Source organism: Papaver somniferum, chromosome 3, assembly GCF_003573695.1.
Source record: "Papaver somniferum cultivar HN1 chromosome 3, ASM357369v1, whole genome shotgun sequence".
NCBI classification, from domain to species: domain Eukaryota; kingdom Viridiplantae; phylum Streptophyta; class Magnoliopsida; order Ranunculales; family Papaveraceae; genus Papaver; species Papaver somniferum.
In genome coordinates, this window is record NC_039360.1 from 89,547,414 (window position 1) to 89,573,528 (window position 26,115).

Genomic DNA, 26,115 nt, shown 5'->3' on the forward strand with positions numbered 1-26,115 from the left:
AAAATAAAAAAATAATACTCTTTGATTTATTGCATTCTTGAGACTTCATCTTTTGGAGTTAATTATGAGCTATTTAGGATGATACCCTAAACCCTTTTAAGGTTGAAATAGTTCTTACGGCTATAGATTGAGTTCCACTTTATCAATTCCACAATCCTTAAATATATACGTTCATAATTGAATGCGAAACTAAGCTATGATAGTCGTTTAAAAGAGTCATCCTCGCAATTAATCATTACTGAATCACTTTCTTTTTATTTTTGCAGTTTATGTTTCTCTAAAGTGATTTGGTGGGATCCTAATACTGCCATGGATGTTGTAGAAAGGTAATCATTGGTTGAGTATATAAAAGACCCATAAGACAATTGTCTTACAATCTTAAATAGTAAAGAGTGAGCCGGAAAAAGGAAAAAAAAAAAGAAAAAAAAAGAAAAGAAAATTATAAGCCTCCTCTTCATTTATCGACACTAATAAATAATAGGTCCGGAATCGCGGATAATCATAGTCGATGAAAACAAAAACCATATCATCATTATATAGCAAGTCAAAAAAAAAGACTATTGATGAGGTTCTTGACACTTGGATAGCAGTATGTGTGAAACATTGTCCCTGTCTTCTTTGCCTAAGCAAGCATGGAGTGCAGGATCCAAGGAAACTATCACATACTTGCTGAAAAGGAACATACACTTAGAATATATAATCATGAGGTCGAGTTAAATGGGTGCTTCTCTCAAATAGTGCGCTATAAATATATATCCTTTGACGACATTCATACAAGTATTGTGGGTAACATCTTTCACTTAAGTCAACATTCGCACACTTCACTTTTCTATTTTCATTTTCTTATCCATCCATGTGATTTCAGTATGCGAGTGTTGTGATAAACGTTGCAACAAGTACGATGACTATCTTAGTAGAGTTTTGCAAACAGGTTGAATGTCACACGCAAGTAATTGCTTATGTGTGATGATTGGAATGTATGTGGGATGTTTATAGCTAAAGAACGTATGTAAGCTAATTATTTAGCTTTTTGCTTTGTGTCTATCCTTAGTGGTTCTTCCAAGGCGAGAAATTGGAGTAAGTTTTGTGGGTATACCTCTTGTAAACCCTCACGAGACTATAACTCATCCACTAGGGACACCTAGAGGTTTAAAGGCATGTTATTCATGCTAAGAGTAACCGTATCCTCACGACATGGAGTTGTTGTATTTATGATTAGTTTTATCTAGTTTGCTCGAGGAATAGCAAAAGCTAAGTGTGGGGGAATTTGATAAGTGCATAATTCATATGATTTTAGTGTCCATTCCATACTTGTTTTAGCTATTATTCTTGCATATTTTGGTATTATTACTCTTATTTTCTCTTGTTTGCCTCTATTAGGTGAATCATCCAAAAAGGAGCTATAAATTCCTGAAAATATCTAAGAAGAGAAGTATTCCAAGTATCCAAGTGCCAAAGTCCAAGAGAAGTGGAAGAAAAGCAACGAAAAGGAGCAAAACACACATAATCAATAGAAGGGCCAAAAACCGATCTTAACTCATTCAAATTAAGGATTTCTCATCACCATCTTGAAGAAAATTTAAAGATAAAAATAATGCAAAAATAATGAGGTCATTCCGAGTTCGGATGAAGAAGTTGTAGCCAAAACAGTTTTATTGAAAACCGAAGATAGTGCAGTCCGCGAACTGGGATTGCAAACGGGGTTCGCGGACTTATTTCCGAAAATTTCTGCTGGATTTTGAAGTTTGCGGACTAGGTTCGCACACTTAGCAAAGGGGAAACATGTATTTACTCCTTGGAAGACCTAAGGGCACGTTTGGGAACGTTAATTCATTATTTTGGGTCGGGTTCTTGAACCGAACCCAATACGTGAACGCCAAGCAATGTAAAACATATAAAAAGGTATTAGGTTATGTGAAATCATATCATATCATTAGGTCACGAAATTGTTAGGGTTTGGAGAGAAGAAACATCACACGGAGCGATTGTCAATCGTAACGTTATCTCTTACTTTTCTCATATGTATGTCATGGATGTTTCTACATCCATGAGTAGCTAAACACCTATTGATTGAAGATCAATTCTAAGTTGTAAATAAGATTTGAGTTATTATATTAATCTACTTTGAAGTTCTTCATATGATTATCGTTTGTTTATACTAATTAATGTTTATGATTGATTGATAGATATATTGTCTAGGTGGACAACTGGATTGATTTGTTGATTCAATCTATTGCTAGTATTGAGTTAGGAGATAAGTAATCGTCGAATAACTTGTACACAAGTAGAGAACACAAAACCTTGCAGAGGGATTCTGTGGAGCGATTATGTGTATGAACAACACTAAAAAGTTGACCTTAATCTAAGAGTCTGACTAGTATGATCAACCTATAAATTCACAAAAGATAAAGCATTCGATTGGATTACACGTTGAGTGATCTACTACTTGGTGGTTCGTTGAATAGAATCTGGTAGGCGAGAACTTCCGTATCCAGTGATATAAGGGATTTAGGGGAAAGCACTGATCTAGCTGTTATTCTACAGTTAGTGATAATCTATGATTAACGACGAGTAGGCAATTATAATAACTCATTGACGGTGTATATACGAAGAAGGATTCCTCGATCATATCTCTCTTTATTGATTACAATACAATTTTATTTGCTTTGATTATTTATTTTGTTCATAATCTAAAACAAACGCCACCCCCTCCCCCTCCCCGTGACACTTTGACAACTAAAACTCACTGCTTTTTGTGGGAACGATCCTTACTTCCATTATATTACCAGTTAATTGTGTGGAAATAAGATTATTAATTTGATTGCACTTACGACACGTATCAACTTGTAAATGCATTTGCCATGTTATATCTATGTTGGTTCATTATCGAAAAGCAATTATGTTAATGGTATATATATATATAGGACATAGTATAAATAAAACGGGATTTGTTAGAATCTAAACTGACTGCAACGGTAACACAGAAAGATATTTTTGTCAATTGATATGTATTGCTGCTGAGCTTGTAGTTCATGCTACAATAGTCTATAATAATCAAGCTAACAGAGAAAGGTATAACTGTACCCTCTGAAATCTGGAGGTTACGCACATACTACTAAAATTCAGTTCGGTTCTAACATGATGTAATCATGGCAGTGTACATCACGAGTGTTATCGTGAAAAAATGAGAGTGTATAAATGTTTCTTCCCTGCGAATGTTTTCTCGATAACTCCTTGCTTCTGCATCTTTTCCTTCCAGTAACTTTTTAAATTCTTCGGGCGGTACTCTCAAGTTTGGAAGTTTGATCTTTCCCTCCAAGCAACATGACCCGAAGGTTGGCTCCTTGAGGGTCGACTTTGTGAGCCTTTCTTCCATGAAGTGTTGGAATTTTAGAGTTTAATTCCTTAATCAAAGTTGAATAGAAATTATGAAAAGGATCTGGGCCAAGGGTTGGGCCGGTTGTCAACATGTCAAATATTTACGACCTAAAACAGTTCCTAACTAGGGGTGAGCATTTGACCCGTAATTCGCGGATTTATCCGGGACCAACCGTTCATTTGCGGATGGATGCCCGGACCGTTCGTTAATGGGTTGGATACAAATGGAATTTTTGAAATCCAACGGATTACGGATAGGGCCTGGATGCAACTTTGAAAATCCGTTGGACATCCATATCCGTTAAATTAAGTGCATTTATATAGTTCTAAAAAATACTATGGATCATTTAAGAGTTCTTAAGGTGTTTGCTTGGGGTGTTATACATGACATTTTTATCTTCCTATACATATATAAGATATGTAGGTTCTATGAGGAGTCATTTGTGTTGGCTTTATTTTTTTTATTATAAATTTTAACTAAAACAAATCCATTGGATTATCCGTATCCATTCCGTCCATCCGTGTATACATTGGATGCAAATCCGTTGGATGTGGATTGGATGCGAATGCCAAATTTGAAATCCGTAATGTATTGGATTGGATGCCGGTGGGTGATAACCGGTCCATACAGGCCCACACTCACCCCTATTCCTAACTACAGAATTGTATGGTGTCTTTTGCGAAAGATGGTGTCTTCTGGGACCAGACGTGGTATCCCTTTTAACAGTTTCTTTCCCTTGGTTTTCAGTCACCATTTCTCTTATAAAACCTCTATTGATTTCCCAGTTGAATATCAGTTTTTACTCCGGTTCTGTTTTGAGTTTCAAGTGTCAAGAGATTACATAGAAGCACAATTTAGTTTGGTGTTTCTTGGATTGTTTGAAGTGCTGCATCAACCAAGAAGGAGATTGTTGTATCCTGGGAAACGAACGCCAATCAACCATACGGCATCATTGTGGGGGCGTAATCGTTTTAAGGACATAGAGATATTCTCTAGCCTCAATCCACTGTTTGAATTTTCCATCTCTTATTCTCTATCCTTGTCTTTCTCTTTATGTTAACATGAATGAATGCTTATATTTTATTATTGATGCAATTTTCGTAACCCTTGTTGAGACTGCACAGTTGGGTATTGGTTGAATAATCTAACATAGCAGGTGTGGTATACAAATTGGTGTTAAAGTGTGTTAACATCTGTATACATTTCTGTGCAAACTAGGTGTTTGTATTAATGTCTCAATGGGTTCTAGTAGAAGTTTAAGTAACTGACTTGCATAAATTTGTTGCTTCTTACATTAACATGTCCCCTGCATTGTTACTTAGTATATTTTCCAACATTCTTAAAACGATTAATCTTTAAGAAATGTACTAAGTTATTTTCTACTTGGTTTTTGTGATCATAGAAAAAGAAGAGAACAATGGCGTTGTTTAGTGACCACCATGAAGTTAAGGCGCACAAAGGAAATCCTTCTAAAGCTAAAGTTTTGACAAGGATTAGCATGACAATTGTTGCGAAAAAGGTATATAAAAATTTTAGAATTGTTTCTTCTAAATTTTACAAACTTGGGATCATTATGGTGAATTTAGTAAAACGTTCAGTTTTGAGCATCAGTTAGATATTTAGGTATATCTTTTTACTGGAAAGGATTTTTGATTAATCCTTTTATCCGTACATAATAGACATCCTGATGATACTCCCTACCAAATTTCGGAATTTTTGGAGTAGTGGAAGTATTTTTAGAAAGTTGAGAAAGTTGAGTGTTGTTGCTGCGAAAATTCTGAAGAGCGGGAAAATCAACCTAGTTCAAAGTGATTTTCCAATCCCCCTGTTGCTCTTTTGATTGTACGGTAAAACTTAACTTGTAGATCAGGATCTTATGTTCAATGTCTATTTTGAAATTCACCTTTTGGAATTACTATGCGAGAGATAAACATAATTCTAAGATCATTGCTCATGCCTGGCAACTATTTTCTTTAATAGTATACCGACAGTATGGTTAGTGTGAAACCATTTTTGGATGGTTATTGTGAAACCATATTTCCATCTTTACCATGTACTTAAAAATGATACAGTAAGTTTAAAAGACTAAGTTCATATGTGTTTTTGACCCTCACTGTATGTACCAAAAGTTAGGAAATTATGTTGTTTTTGAACGAAGTCTGAAACATACATTTTCTAATTTTCTAATTTGGTTGGTAAGTGTGTAAGCCTGGTTCAGACCTTGGCCAAACATTGTGATGTATGGTTAAAATAAAGTCTCAAGTGGCAGATAATATGGTTATCTCAAAGGCCATCTATGAGAAATTAAAAGGCATGATAAGGGAGGTTTACTTTAAACCTGAAACTAATATGGTGTCCATTGGGTGACACAGGTTAACTAAGTTACACAACCATAGAGATGGTTGATCATTGTGATAGTACCTACTCTAATGGTGGTGTCCATTAGGTACTAACTTAACCTTTGCAAGGTTTAAACCTGACACTAGTGTTCATTGGGTGACACAATTAAACCATGAAGATGGATGATGATTTTGGTAGTACTGGCGGTACTGGTGTGCTCAGTTTTAACTACTGAAACTTGAGCACTTATGGACCAGAATCAAACCCCCGTTGTGTGGTAATAAATCCTCTAACTGTGAGGGGATTTACTTTTAAATTTCAATAATTCATGTCGAGTAACTAAGGCATAAGTGAAAATGATGCAGTAACATGATACATGGCGGCCGACTGAGTATCAGAAATGGGGGCATTATGGTGTCACAAATTGCCGGTGTTATGTGTTAATCAAGAGCATGTTTTTATTGAAATGGTTTGTAGCCAGATGATTGAACTTGGAAAAGGAATCCAAGATCTTGTAAACTCATTGTATATTGGCTACAAAGTTTAAGATTCTCTAGAGAATAGTCTCTAATGACCGCGTAACATGAACTTTCGTATGTAAGAATAAATTTGATGTCTAGAGAAATGTTATCGAGGGGAATGGGTTTTAGCCTATTGTAACATGAACTTTCGTAAAAGAAACTCTACCTTGTTGATTGGAGATCCCATGATCTTGGTTCAAAGAGACAATAAACTTGTAAAGTTCGAAGTAGAACACTGTAGAAGATGTAAAACCTCTTCTACTCTTTCCTATGATAAACCCAAACAGTGTTGCCTGTACAAGTGATAGAGGGTAAGCATTGCTTTTAATGATTCCTATAATTAGAAATAAGTGGAGTAAGAAAAATTACTCTTAAATAGGAGATCACCTATATGAGTGAGAAACGTGGCCATTTCTATGAGAATACTTAGGCTATATTCTCTAAAAGCACTCATGAATCCGGGAGTTGTTCGGGACCAAAATGAACACAACCGTAAGAACTAAAGGTGCCCGAAAGAAACAGTGTGAATTTTGTTGTCTCAATTTACATTTTAAAGCTGAATAGTTCAAGACCAATGGTCACTAGGCGGCTAGTAAATTCGACAAAATTCACTAGGGAAGGTTCAAAGCCAAAAGCCACCTATCTCGACGCTGTAGCTTTCACTATGTAATCTCGGTGTCCGTTTTTATACTGCATTTGTTTGTTTTGTTTTCAGTAGGTAATTTCATTTGTTTGTTTTGTTTTCAGTAGGTAATTTCTATTCATGTGGGGGATTGTTGGAATTTTAGAGTTTAATTCCTTAATCAAAGTTGAATAGAAATTATGAAAAGGATCTGGGCCAAGGGTTGGGCCGATTGTCAACAGGTCAAATATTTGAATTCAAGTATTTACGACCTAAAACAGTTCCTAACTACAGAATTGTATGGTGTCTTTTGCGAAAGATTGTGTCTTCTGGGACCAGACGTGGTATCCCTTTCAACAGTTTCTTTCCCTTGGTTTTCAGTCACCATTTCTCTTATAAAACCTCTATTGATTTCCCAGTTGAATATCAGTTTTTACTCCGGTTCTGTTTTGAGTTTCAAGTGTCAAGAGATTACATAGAAGCACAATTTAGTTTGGTGTTTCTTGGATTGTTTGAAGTGCTACATCAACCAAGAAGGAGATTGTTGTATCCTGGGAAACGAACACCAATCAACCATACGGCATCATTGTGGGGGCGTAATCGTTTTAAGGACATAGAGATATTCTCTAGCCTCAATCCACTGTCTGAATTTTCCATCTCTTATTCTCTATCCTTGTCTTTCTCTTTATGTTAACATGAATGAATGCTTATATTTTATTATTGATGCAATTTTCGTAACCCTTGTTGAGACTGCACAGTTGGGTATTGATTGAATAATCTATCATATCAGGTGTGGTATACAAATTGGTGTTGAAGTGTGTTAACATCTGTATACATTTCTGTGCAAACTAGGTGTTTGTATTAATGTCTCAATGGGTTTTAGTAGAAGTTTGAGTAACTGACTTGCATAAATTTGTTGCTTCTTACATTAACATGTCCCCTGCATTGTTACTTAGTATATTTTCCAACATGAAGTGCATCGCTCCACAATCCACACATATTACATCCATTTTCTTGGACGTTGAGGTTGCTCGCGAAGTCTGGGGCTTCGACGGAGAATCGCCATCTCAGAAACGGTGCTACTTGTACTCGTTCCGGCTTCGTTGTCATGTGGTCAGACAGATCTTCTAATTTGGTTTGCATCATCTGCCACAACATCATCGTCACTTGTATCTCTGCAAGTCATAAGGAAACATGAATAGAAGCATGAACAGGTGTAATTGATATTTATGTTTATAAATAAAGTTGGGTACATACATCTTGTAATGATCCCCATCGTCACTACTGATATCGTGATCCACTTGATCACGGTTGTCGTTCTCTCCATCTCTTGAACCAATGACTATGGCTTTCGAAGTGTTTCTACCAGGTACGCAGTTGTTTGCTCGGCGTTGTTTCGGTGCCTGCGAGTATCGAGATACTGTATCAAACAACAGAAAAAAAAAATAATAATCAAAATCACAAGAGATTGGTAGTGTTTCAGAGTGTGATGCCGGAAGTGTCTGGATCTGTGTATGGGAGAAGGTGGTGGAGGTAGGGGAAGGCTAGAATATGGAAAACTGAACTAAGCAGTTCTGTGACTAAGTTTGAGAAAATTCCTATACTATCTCATTGAACTTTGAGAAAAATATGGCAAACTGAACTAAGCATTTCTGTGACTGAGTAAAGATGGATAATTCTTGAATTTTTAGGTTATGGAAGTGGTGGAGGAGGTAGGGAAAGGCAAGATATAGTGACTAAGTTTTCAAGATTCGGATACGTGATATAGTGAACTACGTTTCATCCATAGGCGTACCTGGTATACCGCAACCGATTTACCCTTTCTCTTTCGGGAGGCCTCGGCAGCGTGCACATCACCATGCTGATGCTCAACAATCCCAGGAACCAAAGCCACTGCCTTACCTTTAGAGTTATTGCTGAAACTTGCCCCTGTCATTCCCTGATGGATATCTCTTTCTTTCTCGATATCCACTTCTCGGCGTTCAACTTGCCCTGAAATTCTCGGGCTTCGCCGTGGAATGAATGTTGCTGCAAAAAGTTAAAACAGGGAAGAAATGGAAATGAAGTTTTGATCCAATATGAGTCAGAATTTGCTTATTTTCCAATCCTTTATGTGGTCAAAGGTTATACCTTGGGAAGTAAAAGTTGTAGATGTTGAAGCACCAGTAGTACTTGGTCCTGGTTCATCCATTCTATCTCGATTGAGGAACCCGGGGCTTTGGCGAAGATTACTGAACCTTGTGGGCAGGTTCCCCTCAATTCCTACCACTGTTTGTTGCCGCCGCCTTTGGTAAACATTACGACGACGTTCCAGATCTCTATCTATCTCCTGTTCAGTCAGTGCACTTCTTTTTTCTCTAGCATGGACACGACGTTGTTCCAACTTTGATTCCCTATCATTCCCTGGAATAAAAGTGTATCATACTCTTTGGTAAGTACGACGTTCCCCTTTTCTTACATGTATACGTATAGATAATAAATATGTGGAAAAACAATCTGAAAGCAATTAGAAGACAACTGACCTTTTTCAGTTTCTGCTTCTATCAGTTCCTGACGTTGAGCCTGGTCGATAAGCCTTGGACTTTTGCGAGGTCTGGAGCTAGAGGCCTGGTGGCACTCCAATGAAGAAGCAATACGTGTCAAACTTTCACAGGATTTCTTTATTGAGGAATAAATGGATCCCACTGAAGGAACTGCGATGCAATTATAGAGATTAGATTGTGAAATCGATAAGAACCTTTCCTTATCTACTTATATCAACTAAATCTACTTATGGTACATACATAGATCAATTAAACTTTTGATCAACTAAATCTACTTAATTTAGAATTGAACTTTTGAATTAACATGACAACAGTAAACTAAAACTTTAGTTGATATACCTCTGTACTTTGTGAAGTAGATGTTGCAAATGGCGCATGAGCTGTAGTACTTGCTTGCCGCTTCGTATCGTTAATCTCGCCTTCAACTGTTTGATGCGGCCGTTTATGGTAAGCAATGCGACGACGTTCACGATCTCTTTGTATTTCTTCTTCAGTCAATGCATTTTTTCTCCCTCTTTCACGGATACGCCGTTGTTCCAGCATTAATGCCCTATCATTCTCTGATGCAAAAGTGTTTCTTATTCTCTGGTAAATATTACGCTCCTTTTCCAGTCTATTTCTCTTATCTTCTGGATGTTCCAGCTCATGATGTTCAGCCTGCTCGATGAGCCTTGGGCTTCTACGGGTCCAGAGCTAGAAGCATCCATTTGTACTCTGTGTTCAAAATAGATTCCGAATTTATATATGCCCTGTAAGTTGACCTGTTACAGTCGACATGGAAACAGAAATAAGTAATGTGGAAATGTTACTATATATAAGAGCGATTATGTATCAAACTATAACTGATATGCCTTGTTATTTCATCGATAATAACTAATGTGTTAGGTAACAGAGAGTAACATATGGGATAAATAAGAGAAAAAGGGGTGGTAAGAGAATTCATGTTAACAGTAAGAAATTCTCACTGTTTAGAATACAACGCCATACGAAATTGAGACGCTAAAAAATAGTACAAATGAAAACACCATCCACAACATTATTTTCGAATACTTCGTGTTTGGAGATCGTAAATTTTGTAAAGCTATCAACTTACTTTCAGTGACAGAATTCTCAGCCATTAATAGTGGTGGTGATTATATTAATTGTTCCCCCATCAACAGTTCATATTTAGCTTTGCTAATATGATCCCCAACGAATAGGAGGTGGTGCAGCTTGCTAATAATATGCACAGAGATCCCTATCGTAAAACACAAAGATACTGCATTGCAAAAAAATACAAAGTCAGTAGATAAAGTTGGTAGTCATACAAACTCAAGTTACTATCAGATTTCAAAGGATGCTTAGCTCCTTTGAAAACAACAACTTTATCCACTGAATTCTTGCTCAAAACTAAAATTTGAGAAAACCATCCTCTGTAAACTCTTCCAACTTGACCGCAGACCTTGGCAGCAACCAAGACTCATCTCTATTTTTTCCCGCCAAAACATGTGCCTTAATCATCTTCAAAATATGAGATTTCACATACATTTTACTTGAAGTGTTCATTCAACCAAATAGCCAAATTAGAAAAAAGAGTGATACTATGAAGCATTTTTACAAACATGTGGAGTTGAAGAGCGGGTTTTACTTGAAGTGTTCATTCAACCAGATAGGCCAAATGACAGCAGCTAAATGGATCACGTAATGTTCATTCAACCAAATATGGCAGCAAATCGAATTACTGTAATCAACCAAATATGGATGCAATCATGAAAAAGATGAAAGAAAATTGGTTAAGAGAAAGTTCAGTTCAGTTTATTACCTTAGTAAGATTGGTGGAGGGTGAAATATGTTGATATGATTAGAAGAGGTTGCAGGAAAATTTGTTGGAGGAATTGAAATTTCGAAGAAGTAGACTAAATATTTCTAGTCATCAGATTTTTCAATTTTTCTCTCGATTTTTCATTCATTCTCTTGTTCTTCCTCGCAATTAACCTAATAACAAAATTGTAGTAGAAATTTATGGTTTGTATTGATTGGGATCAAAATAATAAAATTAGGGTTCAATAATGAAAATAGGGTTAAATAATGAAATTGAATTAATTGATGAAGATGATAAAATTGGACGGAGGCGTTAGTTAAAGATTCAGAAGGAAGAAGAGGCTGGTATGAATTGAACTGAAATTGAAAGTGAAGGAGGCGGTGGTGCCGTGGTGGTGAGTATGAACTGAAATCGAAACTGGTGAAATTAAATTAGGTGGATGGCGGTGACAGTGGAGGTGTTGGCTCTGTGGTGGTGGTGATGTTGCTTCTGGTGGTGGTCATGGTATCGTCGGTGAAATCGAAGAAGAAAATCTCGATTGAGAAAGAAAGCAGACGAAGAAGAGAAGAGAAGGGAGAACTCGATTGTTTTTGCAGATGTTTTTTTAGATAGATAAGTAGTGAATAGGTTTTTTGCCCTTGGTTTGAAAAATATTTACGAAAACGTATGCAGTGGTCTTAGAAACACGGAAGGCTAATTTAGTACATTCCTGTGTGACGGTGGAACCGGAGAATTTTCATTTTCGCTTATATATTATAGATGTTGATACTCGTCCGAGTTACAAATCTTATACTTCTGAATTCACACCCCGAGTTAGACCCCTCCGTTTTTCACTCTCAAGGGTTTTACGAGATTTACTTCTCATTCAAATGGTGTACTGATACATCTCCTCGACACAACAATGGCCGCATCAATAAGGAAATCGAGAGGAACATGGTCACGAATACTCCTAAAATCACCATCCTTAAAAAACCCTAGCATTCCTCACAAAAATATATGCAGAAAAATCCCAAATTCTAGCCCCAAAATTCATCATTTCCAAATACCTAAATCAAATCTGTCATTATCTCATTACAGATTCAGTTCGTCTTTTGTTCCTTCTAGCGATAGAATAATCCAAAAACTTCTGGAGGAGGCGGAGGCGGCGAAACAAAAAGAGAAAGATGAGAAGAGAAAAGCTGGTGTGCTTGATGATAATGATGATGTAGAAGAAGAAGATTATATGAGCGTTGGTCCAATGATTGAGAAACTTGAAAAGCAAAATGCTAAAGAGAAAGGGCCACTTGGGCAACATGAAGAACCAACTGATTCAGAAAGTGAAGTTGATGAGAGATGGGAACCTGATGCTGTTCAGAAACGATCCGATGAATTTGAAAAGAAATGTAACCGTCATGCTGAATTGCTCACCAGCTTTGCTCATTCTGGTAAAATTTGTCTCTTTTCTAGTTACTTAGTCATATGTTATAGGATATTGCTTTAGATGAAATACATTTGGATTGTTTTGTTATATTAGAGTTTGAGAATTGTATCAGCCGAATGTTTATGACTTGATTAAAATGGCATTCCTTGTGTTTGTTTTTCGGCTTGAGGAGAAGGTGTGAACCAACTCCTCAGTGGAGAGGCATGGCAAGGGGGATGCACTCCACTTGCCTTCCAGCTGAACTTGGTGGCTTCACGTATTCATGGGTTACAGTTGAATATCTCAACTCATTTTGGTTTTATTTGGAAGAAACTGAATGGTTCTAAGAAATGAGTTTCTAGTATATTTATGGTGTTGAGTGTATCAGTATGTGTCTATGTGAAGTACTTCATTATCAACCATTTATGCCTTTTCTTTTCTTTTTAGAAACCCTTGACGAAGCTCACAACTGGATGCATAAAATTGACCACTTTGAGCAAAAGCATCTCCAACTTCCATTTGAGTATACGGTTATAGGAGAGCTGATGAACCGTTTGAAAGACGCGACTGGGAAGGAGAGGTTTATGATTCTTCAGAAACTGAATAGAGCCATGAGAATGGTACAGTGGAAAGAGACTTATGATCCTAATAATCCTGCAAATTCTGGATTTATTCAGCACGATAAAGGACGAGGCAATGCGGATGTTTCTGTAGAGCATTCAGGAGGATTTGACAAAGAAAGGCAATTGTTTAAAGGGTTTATGGATGACGATGAGGATAAAGATTTCATTGATGATAAGGATGATATATTGATGGAGAAGCTCAATGCCATTGACAGCAAGCTTGAAGAGAAGTTAGCGGCATTGGATCATACATTTGGAAAGAAGGGGAGGGTTTTGGAGGAGGAGATTAAAGAACTCGCAGAGGAGAAAAATAGTTTAACTGAGGAGAAAAGAAGGCCACTTTACAGGAAAGTAAGTTTGTATGTTTCTGTATGTATTCATATAAGGTTACTTTTAAATTCCATTTACAAAATCTGATAATGAATTAGATAAAGAATGCCATAATATCCAATGGTTAATAGTGTTTAACTCATTTCTGAATTACTTTTCGTTGTGCAATCGTCTGTTGCATCGGCATGTTTTCAGATACTTTCGTTGCACATTTCATCCATTTTATTTGATTAGTATGACGGAGGTGCATATGCATACACTAGACATGCAACCATAAGAGTTAATAAGTTAGTTAGAGTCATTTTCCATTTCTGGAATTGAAGCTAAACAATGGTAGGTTCTGTAGATTTTTCTCTAGAAGCCAAGAGTCTGCAACATATTCATTCCATTTTGAGTTAGGGTCGTGGATATCTTACTTCTAGTCTTCTAGTCATTGGTTGTCTTTTGAAAGTATTTTGGCATTAAGCTTTGGTTCAAGTTTTGGCTCGCAAAGCTTAAATTGAATGTTTCTCTAATGCTGCATATATATGTTGTATGTCTTTTTTTTTTCTCCATAACGTATATATGCCGTTTGATGGAAGTCTGCTAAGCTGATATTGTGTCACTGTTGTTATCATAATTTCGTTTTTCTTTCTGAAACCAGTGATGGGAACTTTATGCATATAGATTTTGCAGCGCTTAATACTGCATTCCCAATATCTTGATGTCTATCAGTATTTCTTCCCTGCTAATGTTTTTCTATTATATCAGGGTTTTGATACGCGATTAGTTGATATGAACCGAACATGTAAAGTAACTAAGGTATGAAAGCTATATTTTGTCAAATTACTCGCGTTCTGTATTGGTTATTTTGCCGATATTTATTCTGTCGTCCTCTGTGTTCTAGGGTGGACAAATTTTCAAGTACACAGCTATGTTAGTTTGTGGGAACTATAATGGAGTCATTGGTTTTGCAAAGGGAAAAGGTCCAGCGGCTCCCATTGCACTTCAAAAGGTATTAAGTTCTCTAGTCTAGTAATACAGCTGCTTTATATTCTTTTCCCTACTTCAAGTAGGGTCGATACCATCTCAGATAGGGTTAACTTCTGCTTAACTTCTAACACAGACATCTGTCACATTATCAGAACACTACTCTCGCAGCTGCAGTTAAAAATAGCTGTATAGAGTTCAGGTACTTTTATGAGTTTATCTGGTTATGCACATGAGCAGAACACTGGATAATTACTTCTAAGCCACTAGGAAAAGAAATCTATAATATAAGCGAAAACGATTTTTCTCCGGTTCCACCGTCGCACAGGAAATTTCTAGAATAACCTTCCGTGTTTTTAATACTGCTGCATACGTTTTCGTTATTATCATTCTATCCAGGGGAAAATTACTACTTATCTATCTAAAACATGTAAAAAGAACCGAAATCCTCTAATTCTTTTCTTCATTTCGTCTTCTCCATCGCTGAAATCTCTTCTTCTTTATCTTCATCAACATGAATATAGATTTCTCTCCCTAAAGATGATTTCGTCTTTACTCAATTTCTAATTTAGAGTTCAGAGTTTTGATTTGATTGATCATTCAAACCTGTAACTCTAAAATAGAAATTGGGTGAATTAATTGTGTAAAATTTGGTGAATGATCCCACGATCTCTGAATTCGAAATTGGGTACTTCACAGAGAAGCATCAACCATTGTTTTTACAATCGGCTCCCTCTCAAATTAGAAGATTAGATTTTGGTCATCGGAGAAGGTAACCCCTAACACAAACAACAGTTGAGATCTGTTTTTGGGATAATAATTTTTCTCGCATCTAGGGGTTTAGTTCTTTCTGTTGTTCATCATGCGGTTCAGTATCCACTTTGTCTATGCATTGATTTTTTATTTTTCTTTCAAGTTTTGAACTTTCATTTTAACCTTTTGGGTTATTGGCAGTCGGTAATTCCTGTTAATGAATCATGCTTTTGTGATTTTGATCTATCCTGCAAGTTTGATCTTGGCTCTTGGGTATTTTAAAAATGAAGAACTTTAGTAGAGCCAAGCAAGTTGATCTAGGTAATTATTTTGTTTCTGAATAATTTGACAATTTTTTTTCCGTGGTATTAGATTTTATGTTGTTGATTTTCCAGTTGATAATTTGGTTTTGTTTGAAATTTGAAATGGTTTTCAGGAGTGTGGAAATCCTGGGAATAATCTCTATGCCATTATGTTTGGTTTTTTTCATCATCATAGAGCAATTTATGACCCTAAACTAACTTACTAGGCAACCGATTTCCCTTGATAACTTTTTCAAATGAAATCCAGATTGGTAAGAATCGGGTAACAAATTGAATTTCAGTTGGGCATGTGTTTTGGATTTCATCCTTAGTTGTAGTGTAGAAAGATTACGTTGTGAACATTACCTGTTTGTGTAAATGCCAAATTGAATGCCATTTTGTTTCATTTTAGTTTGTAAACTCATTTTTAATTCAAAACATTTACAAACCAAAAAAAAAACTCATTCTTAATTCAAAATCTTCTGCTAAATTTCTGTTCTGATTAATTTGTAAATGGAATTATTGCCTGTCAATGACATCTCTTTTAACTAGACCAGTTGTTGCTATTCTTTCTTAATTGGAGATTTCGATGTGAGCAGATGATGAGAATACCAAATGATATACCTTAGAAACTTTGTATTATAGCTTCCCATTTTCGTAGCCTTATTGTTCTGAATTTACACTTTGATTTGCTACCTCTTTGTTATTGTTTTCGTTTCGGGTAGGACAATTGCTTAAAGTTGCATCTTATGTTATTGAAAGAATGTAAAAATTGTGTTAATCTAATTCTTTATTTAGATTTTCGATTAGTGTTGTTTTAAAAGATGTTATTTTTTTATAGGCATGTCTTGAACACCTAAGTCGTAGTGGTATATGAGTGACGGGAAAGAGGGCAGTTGTAGTTGGTTTACCTGCATTGCTTCTTTTGAAAGTTGATGCTACTGTGATTATTGTCCAGTCACCCGGTCTTGAAAGCATCATCCATGAAGCAGACTTTTCCATTTCTGCAGCTGGGAAAGCGCATTTATTATGTGGAGATTCTGCTATTCATGCTTCTTCATTTGTTATAGTATTAGATGGCTTGGCTTCTAGAAAGTTGATTTTAGTCTATATTCCGCAAAAAGCTACATTCTTTCACATTTTTATCAGAAGTGTGTATGGCTTATGTAATTTTATTAGCTTTTCTAAGTTAGAGAAGATATGAACAAAAATCATACAGAAAACACACAAAATCAGTACTTATATGACTGCATGTAAACTTGAATGTGGTGTTTCCTTCTATTTGTTGTTTCCAATTCTTTGACTTGAACTGTAACATAATGGTTAAGGGTGATGGGAATAAATTCGGAGCTGCTGTTATCGAGTTGGGACGAATGCTGTGGCTGACCCGTCATAGGACCGGTTACAGGCCAGGGGCGACGTAGGTTTTAGCCAGGTATATAAGGTAGCTGGAAGGGTAACTCCAGTTCCAATTGGGTTGGTGCCAAGCGTAAGATGGAGCAGTAAACCCCCATATGTGGCTTAGTTTCCCATTTGGGTAGTATTTTGCTATATGTACCTTTTTGTTGACAGTTACAAGTATGATTGCCAACTTGCTTTGGTGGTGTTAATTATTGACCCCGATATACTAACGAAGGCATTAGATATTTAGATCACCAGCACCCCTTCCGCCCCGTGCCATTATGGCACGGGCAATCCACTAGTTAACTGATAAAAGATCCTTATCTTTCTTAATGGCTCGATTTATATTTAGGAGTTGTTTTTCTCCTTAACATTGTTGTATGCATTTTTTAACTCTTTTTTATATCTTCTGGTCATCTCATTTTCTCAGTTGCTAACTGCTTTTATGATTCTCAGGCATATGAGAGATGCTTCCAGAATCTTCATTATGTAGAGCGACACGAGGAGCACACGATTACACATGCAGTGCAAACCGAGTATAAGAAAACAAAGGTTCGTGTACAGGCATATTTCTCCTCTCTCCCTCTCTCTCTCTCCTCGCATTTCCTAACTTAGAAATAACTTGTTTATTCTCCCCTCATTTCCTAAAATGCTGGACTGGGACTTGTTTCTTTTCCTAGATATACCTATGGCCCGCCCCTACCACAACAGGGATTAAAGCCGGCAAAACTGTTGAACTCGTCCTAAATCTAGCAGGTTTCAAAAATGTCAAGTCAAAGGTAAGTAACCATCAAACAGATGACATTGTGCGACTCTTAACACATCTTTTTTCACAATTTGGTTTTCGTACCTGATGTTCATTGTTTCGTGTAGGTTGTGGGATCAAGAAACCCCCATAACACAGTTAAGGCACTTTTTAAAGCTCTAAATGCGGTAAGTGGTAGACTATAACACAAGTTGCATTATACGAGTTAAATCACTGACAATTCTTTGACAAATTCAATTGCAATCGGTACTATGGAATATGATTTTTCTGTTAAACTTCCTTTGTTCAGATTGAAACTCCCAAAGATGTTCAAGAAAAGTTTGGCCGAGCTGTTGTTGAGTCACATCTGCTATAAGAAGAGGTATTTTTACCATTTTCTTCTTTACTTCCTCAGTGAACTGGAAGAGATAACTGTGTCGAAACTAGGAACTAGGAACAAAAAAGTTATTGAGTTGCATAAATAATTTGCACATTATTTTTGTTGGTCATTGTTTCTCGTTATATTTTCTGTTGGCATGATGCATACCATAATAAAGATACACTTCATAAGTGAACTGGTTGCCAGATATCTTTTGTCAGTAATGAATGAGAAAATATACATAAATTGATGAGAAAATGAAAGGAAGTGCCAGGGACTGTTGAAGTTCTCATTACTGTAATGATTTTTATTTCTTCTTGGTGAAGTATTCTTTGCTGGAAACTGAATTAAAAAGGAATGAAAAGAACAAATTTGAGTTAAGCTGTTAGAGCTTTTATTATTTGGGTCCCAATGTTGTGTAGGTTTGGTTTTGGGGTGTGATGTTACAACTCACTTACTGTCTCTCACCTTCAACTTTAAGGGTTTACTGTTTTGTCTTTTAAGAAACTTGAATTTGTTTGGAGATAAAGCTTCACATGGTGATGCAGGGCCTGTGTTACTCTATTGTCTTACTTTTAAGAAACCCATTACATGGTGTTTGCTGTCCTTATTATTTTTTTTTTTTTTTTGTTGTTGTTGATGGAAGGTGTTTGGTACATTTATTGCTGTCCTTATTTATGTGGAACTGAGCTCTCCACAAATCAGGGTTAAGCAGAAGGTAAGAAATAAGTTTGATAATCTGCTCCATGAACGATACTCCGAGTTATCTTAATCTCATGATAATATTATCATCCATATAAATGATTTTAAATATTAGGATTCTTCGCCATGTTTGCTTTTGTCTCGAGAATTTAAATACGAGCGTCTGTAGAGTGGCAAGTCGTCCCATGCAACGAGTCTAATGGGTTTTAGAAGTTTACTATAAGATGTTAAGATTGCTTCTGGGAAAAGAATGCGTTTTAGTCTAGCTTTTGAGAAGCCACTTGTGCAATTCAGAGTGCTTCCACTTTTTTTATGTGGAAGTACTTGAACATCCTAGACCAAGTTCAGTAATTGACTCAGTTTCACCAAGAATATGTGTATACAATTTCACTCACTGGCACAGCTGAAAGAATGAAATTTAGAAGTCACTGCCAATACCAAACTAGAGATTTAGAGGGTAACAAAGACACTTGACTTTGGGGATGCACTGGCGCATGGACACTTACAGCAGGTATACCGGATGCTTGTACTGTGTTTTTGGAAAAGAAATTAGATGCCGTGTACTTGCTTGGTGGTAGTTGTAGATGAAGAGTATTATGAGGGGTGTACTTTTAGTTTCCAATCTTGATGTACCAATACCAGGTTTAATGATTTGGATTATTTATTTTAGCATTTATATCTAAACTGAAACAACATCGATTCCCAAGGGCTCCAACTAGAAAGTTGCTTCTTCTGATATGGTGTGTTAACCATGCCCCGAATAAAAGTAGTAGTTTGCTTCTTTTCCATTGATCCAAAACTAGCTAGGGATGCTTTAGCGGCTCTCTTTCTCTCGCTTCTTTGTAAGATTTTGTTCAGATTAATAAGCACGACTCTCTAGGATACAAGGTCGGTAGAAATTTAATCTTAATGCATCTCCGTTTTTAGGCAAACCCATTTAAAAAATAACTTGTATGGAGTATAAGTCAAACAACCAAAATTACTCCAATTATTTTGATATATAGTCCCTCCATTTTAAAATAATAGGCAGGTTTGTGGGTAACTATTTTTAAACAGAGGTAATAAGTTGGATAACTAACTAATCTTAGACACATGTTCGTATACAGTGGTGTATGGTTTGTGTGCAGTGAAAAGTTTACCTTTGTCATCAGTACTCTTTAGTTTATAGGACACAGATGTTCTCCCGAATTCATTTGTTCACATATTAAAAAAAAAAAGAAGAAAAATAAATGAATAGGCAGATATCAATCACTCGGGCAACAAATCGCAGCATCAAGACACGGAGGCATGACAAACAATGTCAATCTATTGCATCAAACACCTCTATCACCACCAGAGTTTATGTGGACATTTTTGCGTCCATCAAAAGTACAGCTTTTCTTGTGGAAAGCATTGACCGAAGGACTTTTGACCTTCGACACCAACATTCGGCCCAGATGCAACTCCGATCCGAAGACTGCTATTCCACTCCAATATCATGTTATCGGAGATTTACGGCTTACCAATCTTATTGTAATTGATGAATCTTGGGGTATTATATACCCTCGTGTAACAGTCTCTTAGTAATTTAATATATTTCATGCTTCAAAAAAAGAAAATATTAAAAAAAAAAGAAGGAACTACTAGCCCATTAAAATCCACCAATTTCCCTACCTGTTTTTGCGATTGTGCTGTGCTCATTAATGAACATCTCTCACTTAAATAAAAAAAGAAAAAAAAAGGTTGTCGTTAACCCGACATTACGCCTCCTCTAATTTTTGGATTTTTCTCATTTAAATGTACTCTCCATATTACAAATAAGGTTTTTAAAAACCTCAGGAACTTCTCTAGATTAAAATTTACTGCTAAATATTTTTTTTCTTAGACTTTTTTATATGTTCAATGTACTATTTATACAATCCGGTCAGGGCCGGTCCTGAGTTGTTTTTGCCCCGAAGCGTAATTTTTTTTGTTGCCCCCATAATTACATCAATGATCATTTTTTCTACGATGATGGAACAGTAACAATAGTGAACTATCAAGAGAATGAACATATACAAGCATATAAAAGAAGAATGAGAGATTGAAGATGATAATTAGAAAACCTTTACAACTTCACTCCTAAGTCCTGATAGCTCTTATTGTTTTTTTTTTCTTTTGTAATCCCGCAGGTAATAATTATCTGATGGAATGTGTAACACACTTCCATTTTAGCATTGACTATTCAATATTTTGTCCGATACATAACACAATTATGAATAAGCCCCTAAAATATTTTTATTTTTAACAAAAACCCAAATATCAAAACAACTATTTTGTTGCCCCCTCGGCCTTGTTGCCCCGAAGTGGGGCTTTCCCTGCTTCCCCTGTTGGCCCGGCCCTGATCCGGTACATGTTTCTTTGCCTGAGATATCGTTAAGTTTCAGGGGTATGGCATCAAAACTCAAAAAGATTTTGTGCACCCAATCTGCAGTAATTTTGTGCTGCTAGTCCTTCATGCTTTCCCTTTTATTGTTAAGAACTAGAACTAGTACTTTGTATACCTTTGTACCACTCTTCGCTGGGACTAATTACTTTTAAATTTAGAACATGAGATTGCATGCAACAGAACGGTCTCGATTAAGAAGATGAGTGACTCACTCACTCACACAGGACTCACCCAACAAATCAACTAACTACATGCACCATCATATTCATAGGATATATATATATATAGTAGTCTTTCATTTGGAGTTTCAGAGAGGGAGAACATCTGATCATACAAAGAGCCTCTCCATCTAGAGCTTAATTTGTTATCAGATACAAGGAAGGGATATTGGTAGTGACATGGAAACAATAATCTCATCCACAAGGGATAGTGAGAGTGGCTTTTGTTCATTAACAGGTATCTACTACAGCAAATGGGAGTCACCAAACATTCCTACAACTCCGTCTCTTTCCCTCCCTTCATTTCTTCTCTCCCAACTCTCCCCTCGACACTTGAAAAAACCAGCTTATATAGACTCGGTCTCTGGTAAGTCCCTCACTTACCAAGAGCTTCGATCACTCTCAATTGGCATAGCCAGCACTCTACGTTCTTCTTTCGGTATTAAAAAAGGCGATATTGTTCTTGTGGTTTCCTCAAATTCCATTCATTTCCCTCTACTAATTCTTTCCATAATGTCAATGGGAGCAATTTTTACCACAGCTAATCCATTATACAGCACACAAGAATTACACTGTCAAATTCAAGACTCAAATCCTGTACTAGTATTTACAACCCACGAGTTTAAGTCGAAATTTGACGGTATGATATTAAAGAACCGTGTCCTGTTAGTTGAAGAATTCATGTACAACTTGTTAGTAAACACACCTACTAAATCATCCAGCAGCATTCCTAGCAATATCAAATTAGATGATATTGCTGCTTTAATGTACTCTTCGGGAACAACCGGGAAGAGCAAAGCAGTGGTTTGCTCACACCGGAACTTGGTTTCCATGGGTGGCTTACTAAGACACGTTTGGAAAACTGAAGGAGGTGGTGATGACGGATCAAACGACGTTTACATGTGTGTTGTACCATTGTTTCACATGTTTGGGTTATCCATGATGGTCTGTGGGGTACTAGCTGCTAGATCAACAGCCGTGCTTGTTAAAAAGTATTCCGTTGAGGAGATGCTCAGCGGTATTGAGAGGTACAACGTAACGAGGCTTCCGGTAGCTCCACCAGTGGTGGTTCAGATGGTGAGGTTTCAAAACAAGATGAGTAAGTATAACTTGAAATCTCTTAAAGAGGTGATCTGTTCAGGGGCACCCTTAGGGAACGAACACATTGAAAGATTTTGCAAGATCTATCCCGAGATAAACCTAACTCAGGTACTTGCTATTTATTTTTCCTTATTAATTGCTTCACCCGCCCATACCGAGCATTAAACTCTAAAGTCATTCTAGTATTCTTGTCAGAGATGCAGCTTATTGATTGTGAGATTATCCTCCAACATAGTCTAAAAATTTATACATGTTGGAGTGGATTTAGCAGTAATACAGTACTTTAACGTCCAAATACATATATTATATTAACTCAAAATGGAAAATGAAATGACGCGATTGATGATGATGAATCGATTTGGATATGTAATAGTGTTATGGGTTAACCGAAACAAATGGGCCCATCACTCTCTGCGATGGCAGGAGCAGGACCACTACTAGGGAAATTACAGCATCATCAGTTGGAAGGCTTATTCCATCTATGGAAGCTAAGATCATCCACGTCAAAACTGGTAAACCCTTGCCACCTTTCAGCCCTGGAGAACTTTGTGTCAGAGGTGTCCCTGTAACCCAAGGTAATCCCAAGTACTTCTATCCTTTATAACCTTTAGATTACCTGAGATTTTATAGTCCAAGATGACATCTGACAAGATAAAAATTTCATTGGCGATTTTTAGGTTACTTTAAAAATGCTGAGGCAACATTATTGGCAATAGACAAAGATGGATGGTTGCATACTGGAGATTTATGCTTCATGGACAAGTTCGGTTTCGTCCATATTGTTGATAGAATTAAAGAACTCATCAAGTACAAAGCCTATCAAGTAATATGTTCTGTCGTTCTTTTCCTTCTAGATATGTTGAAGATTTGTGTTTTATTTGGCTTGTCTTAAGATACTCAATTTTGTTCTACATTTTCAAATATTAATCGTATTTCTTCTCTTTGTCCTGTACAGGTTGCACCGGCAGAACTCGAGGAAATCCTATCGGGTCACCCTGAGATTATTGATGCAGCTGTGACATCGTAAGTAGTTGACAATTGGTGCGCCATTTTCTTCTTAAAGATTTTTTTTATATTCTAAATCCCTTCGTCCTGCAAATGAGTAAAAATACTTTAATTTGGTTGGAAACTGATATGTTCATAGCAAACTACAAAATTTGAAATTTTTGTTAGTGCCAAGCAATTTGTAAGAAACCAAACAGAGCACCCAACTTCTCTTGTCACCTCCCGCAGCTATTCTTTTGTCGAAGAGTATGAAATGTGAATAAATCAACATACGTTTGAGCTAATTTGATAATTACAGGTACCCAGATGAAGAAGCAGGAGAAATCCCAATGGCTTATGTGGTGAGAAATAAGAAGAGTGAAATTGGAGGAGAAGATATTGTGGCGTTTATGGCTAACAAGGTTCTGGTCCTCATCTACTTTCTCTTTCTTTCTTCATGAAGATTGAAACATCTAATTCTTACCAACAAAAAAAAAATGTACATTTTTGATACTCTGGTGTCTGGTCAACAGGTGGCTCCATACAAGAAGATAAGGAAAGTGGTTTTTGTGGAGTGTATCCCTAGGTCCCCTTCCGGCAAGATTCTAAGGAAGAACCTCAAAGGCTCAAAGCACTCACCAAAATTTCTCCAAACCTTTAAATGATCGCATTAACTAGAAATTTCATGATATTTTCATACAGAAGTCTCTCTTTTTCAATATTGATACTTGCTACTTTATTCTTTAAAATCTATTCGATATATAATGTGGAAATTTATGAGAACCCAAGTTTAGTTCCTCTCTCTTTTACAAATCCATCGTTAGAATGGTATATATATGTATAGACCAAAGTATAAAATCTACGATTAAGATTAATAGTTTTAGATTTAAGTTTCATTTTTACATTTTCGGCTGGACTAAACTAACCTTAATTAGTTAAGTATTACTAACAATTATTTATTTATTTTTTTATATCCGTTCAATTAGTTATTGTCGTTATTTTTATGGTCAAAAATATCTGCCATTAATTTGGTCAATTAGTTAGGCGTTACTTATGGTAACACAATATCTACCATTACGGAAGATATGATTATTATCTTCATCCAAATCGTGTAACACTAAAAATACATCATTGCTGATCAATATTATTAATTTTCTTCGTGAAATAATTTGAGATTTCATCGATCTAAGTTTTTTACTGTGCTTAGCTATAAATCTTTTCTTAGCTTTAGTATTTTTCTACATAAACTCCACAAAGGATAACATAGGTAAATCTTCTCCGTGATTAGTAAAGGAGAAAAGGAAGATAACCATGGAAAATCCTAACTGATACTTGATTTTTTTGTACAAGAATTTAGGGTTATTAAATTGGGGATAATTATGATTTTCACGAATCAGATAGGGTGATAAGTGAAGTTTTATAAGTGAAAACTGGAGTTTTCATCAACCACCCATGAACTTATTTTGGTGAAAATCACAATTCTCCTTTCTTATCAAGTGAAAAGTGAAAAATTTAATTTTCATCCGCTCTTCCTGGTGAAAGATCAAATTTTCACTTTATTTACATGTGAAAAATCCAATGGTCACATGTTACTCATGTGATAAATTTGAGTGATAATTTTTTTTTTCATCTATTTTATTAGGGACAATTTTTGTTGCACTAAATTTTTCATCCATTTCTCACCAATGTTTGAGTGAAAAATTGTGTTTTTTGTTTATTTTCTCAAAATTTTTGTTTCACTAAAAACATTCTTTTCCCCAATGTTTTGAGTGAATAATTGTGCTATATCACACAAAACATTTTTGGAAAGATTTACTTTTCGGTCAAAAAATTTCTTAGAAAAATTTCATTTTTCATTTTTGGTTAATTGAGTTATTTTAGAAATGTAAATAAACTTATTTAAGCCTTAAAATCCCGATGCTAGTTGCAAGTTGCAACGAGAATTTTAAGGAGCTACGTGAATTTAGGAAGAGAAAAAAAGAGAATGCGTGGTAAAAGGTGGAGTAATTTTAGGAATTGACTTTAAGATAATATTAGGTGGAGTTATTTTAGGAATTTAGTTATAAAATCACGTTTTTATTATAGTTATTTCTTTTTTAAATTCATAGTTAAAATGAAAGGTTATTTTTGTAATCTAAGTACTATTTTAACTAACTATGGGTTACTCATATTTAGAATCTTATTGGTGGATTTTTGGTATATAAAAAATTGAAAAATTGGGCTACAAATAAGTTTCCCCGATATATAATCCATCACATATGATTGAATTTTATTTTTGAAGCCTACTACACGGGCTCTAAGTTTTTGATTTTGAGAGATCCTATGGAATCAAGTATCTCAAATATAGATGCGATATTTCATCTATAATAAAAATAAAATAATTCTTAAATAATTAACCTAAAGCAAAAAATCAAACCTAAATCTAATTCTCTACTTTTTCTCCATCGTTTTTTTTTTCTTCTTCGTTCTTTTTTTTTTCCTTCAACGACGATTAATCGTCGATTCTCCGCAAACAATTATTTCAATTAAGTAAGAATCGAAACCCCACCATTTTTTGTTGCTTTTGATTGCATAAATAGGTTGGATTTAATCAAAT

The 26,115-nt window shown here is 35.9% G+C and overlaps 3 protein-coding genes and 1 long non-coding RNA gene across 7 annotated transcripts; 3 read left to right on the forward strand and 1 right to left on the reverse strand.

Moving 5' to 3' along the window:
* Positions 1-7,627: 7,627 nt before the first annotated feature.
* Positions 7,628-9,255, reverse strand: LOC113356772. The gene is made up of 4 exons (XM_026599986.1): positions 8,993-9,255; positions 8,658-8,890; positions 8,120-8,265; positions 7,628-8,037 (listed from the first exon to the last, which is right to left on the reverse strand). Exons 1-4 carry the CDS (start codon positions 9,051-9,053, stop codon positions 7,977-7,979), a joined length of 501 nt encoding a protein of 166 aa, XP_026455771.1. The 5' UTR covers positions 9,054-9,255; the 3' UTR covers positions 7,628-7,976.
* Positions 9,153-10,016, forward strand: LOC113356773. Its single transcript, XR_003363177.1, has 3 exons — positions 9,153-9,293; positions 9,410-9,637; positions 9,765-10,016. It is a non-coding gene; the product is annotated as an uncharacterized LOC113356773 (long non-coding RNA).
* A 1,983-nt stretch (positions 10,017-11,999) lies between these two features.
* On the forward strand, positions 12,000-18,936 carry LOC113356774 (probable 37S ribosomal protein S5, mitochondrial). Of its 3 annotated transcripts, XM_026599988.1 has the most exons (9): positions 12,000-12,630; positions 13,053-13,579; positions 14,309-14,359; positions 14,445-14,552; positions 17,440-17,535; positions 17,664-17,762; positions 17,857-17,916; positions 18,039-18,110; positions 18,754-18,936. In XM_026599988.1, exons 1-8 carry the CDS (start codon positions 12,108-12,110, stop codon positions 18,102-18,104), a joined length of 1,530 nt encoding a protein of 509 aa, XP_026455773.1. In that variant the 5' UTR covers positions 12,000-12,107; the 3' UTR covers positions 18,105-18,110; positions 18,754-18,936. The 3 variants fall into 3 exon arrangements, with proteins under 3 accessions (XP_026455773.1, XP_026455772.1, XP_026455774.1); XM_026599987.1 differs by lacking the exon at positions 18,754-18,936 and having other exon boundaries at positions 18,039-18,488; XM_026599989.1 differs by lacking the exons at positions 17,440-17,535; positions 17,664-17,762; positions 17,857-17,916; positions 18,039-18,110; positions 18,754-18,936 and adding an exon at positions 16,424-16,907.
* Positions 18,937-21,540: 2,604 nt separating this feature from the next.
* On the forward strand, positions 21,541-24,394 carry LOC113356775 (4-coumarate--CoA ligase-like 5). 2 transcript variants are annotated; one of them, XM_026599990.1, is made up of 6 exons: positions 21,541-22,643; positions 22,909-23,110; positions 23,213-23,358; positions 23,491-23,558; positions 23,839-23,941; positions 24,053-24,394. In XM_026599990.1, exons 1-6 carry the CDS (start codon positions 21,615-21,617, stop codon positions 24,182-24,184), a joined length of 1,680 nt encoding a protein of 559 aa, XP_026455775.1. In that variant the 5' UTR covers positions 21,541-21,614; the 3' UTR covers positions 24,185-24,394. The 2 variants fall into 2 exon arrangements, with proteins under 2 accessions (XP_026455775.1, XP_026455776.1); XM_026599991.1 differs by lacking the exon at positions 24,053-24,394 and having other exon boundaries at positions 23,847-23,916.
* Positions 24,395-26,115: the final 1,721 nt, after the last annotated feature.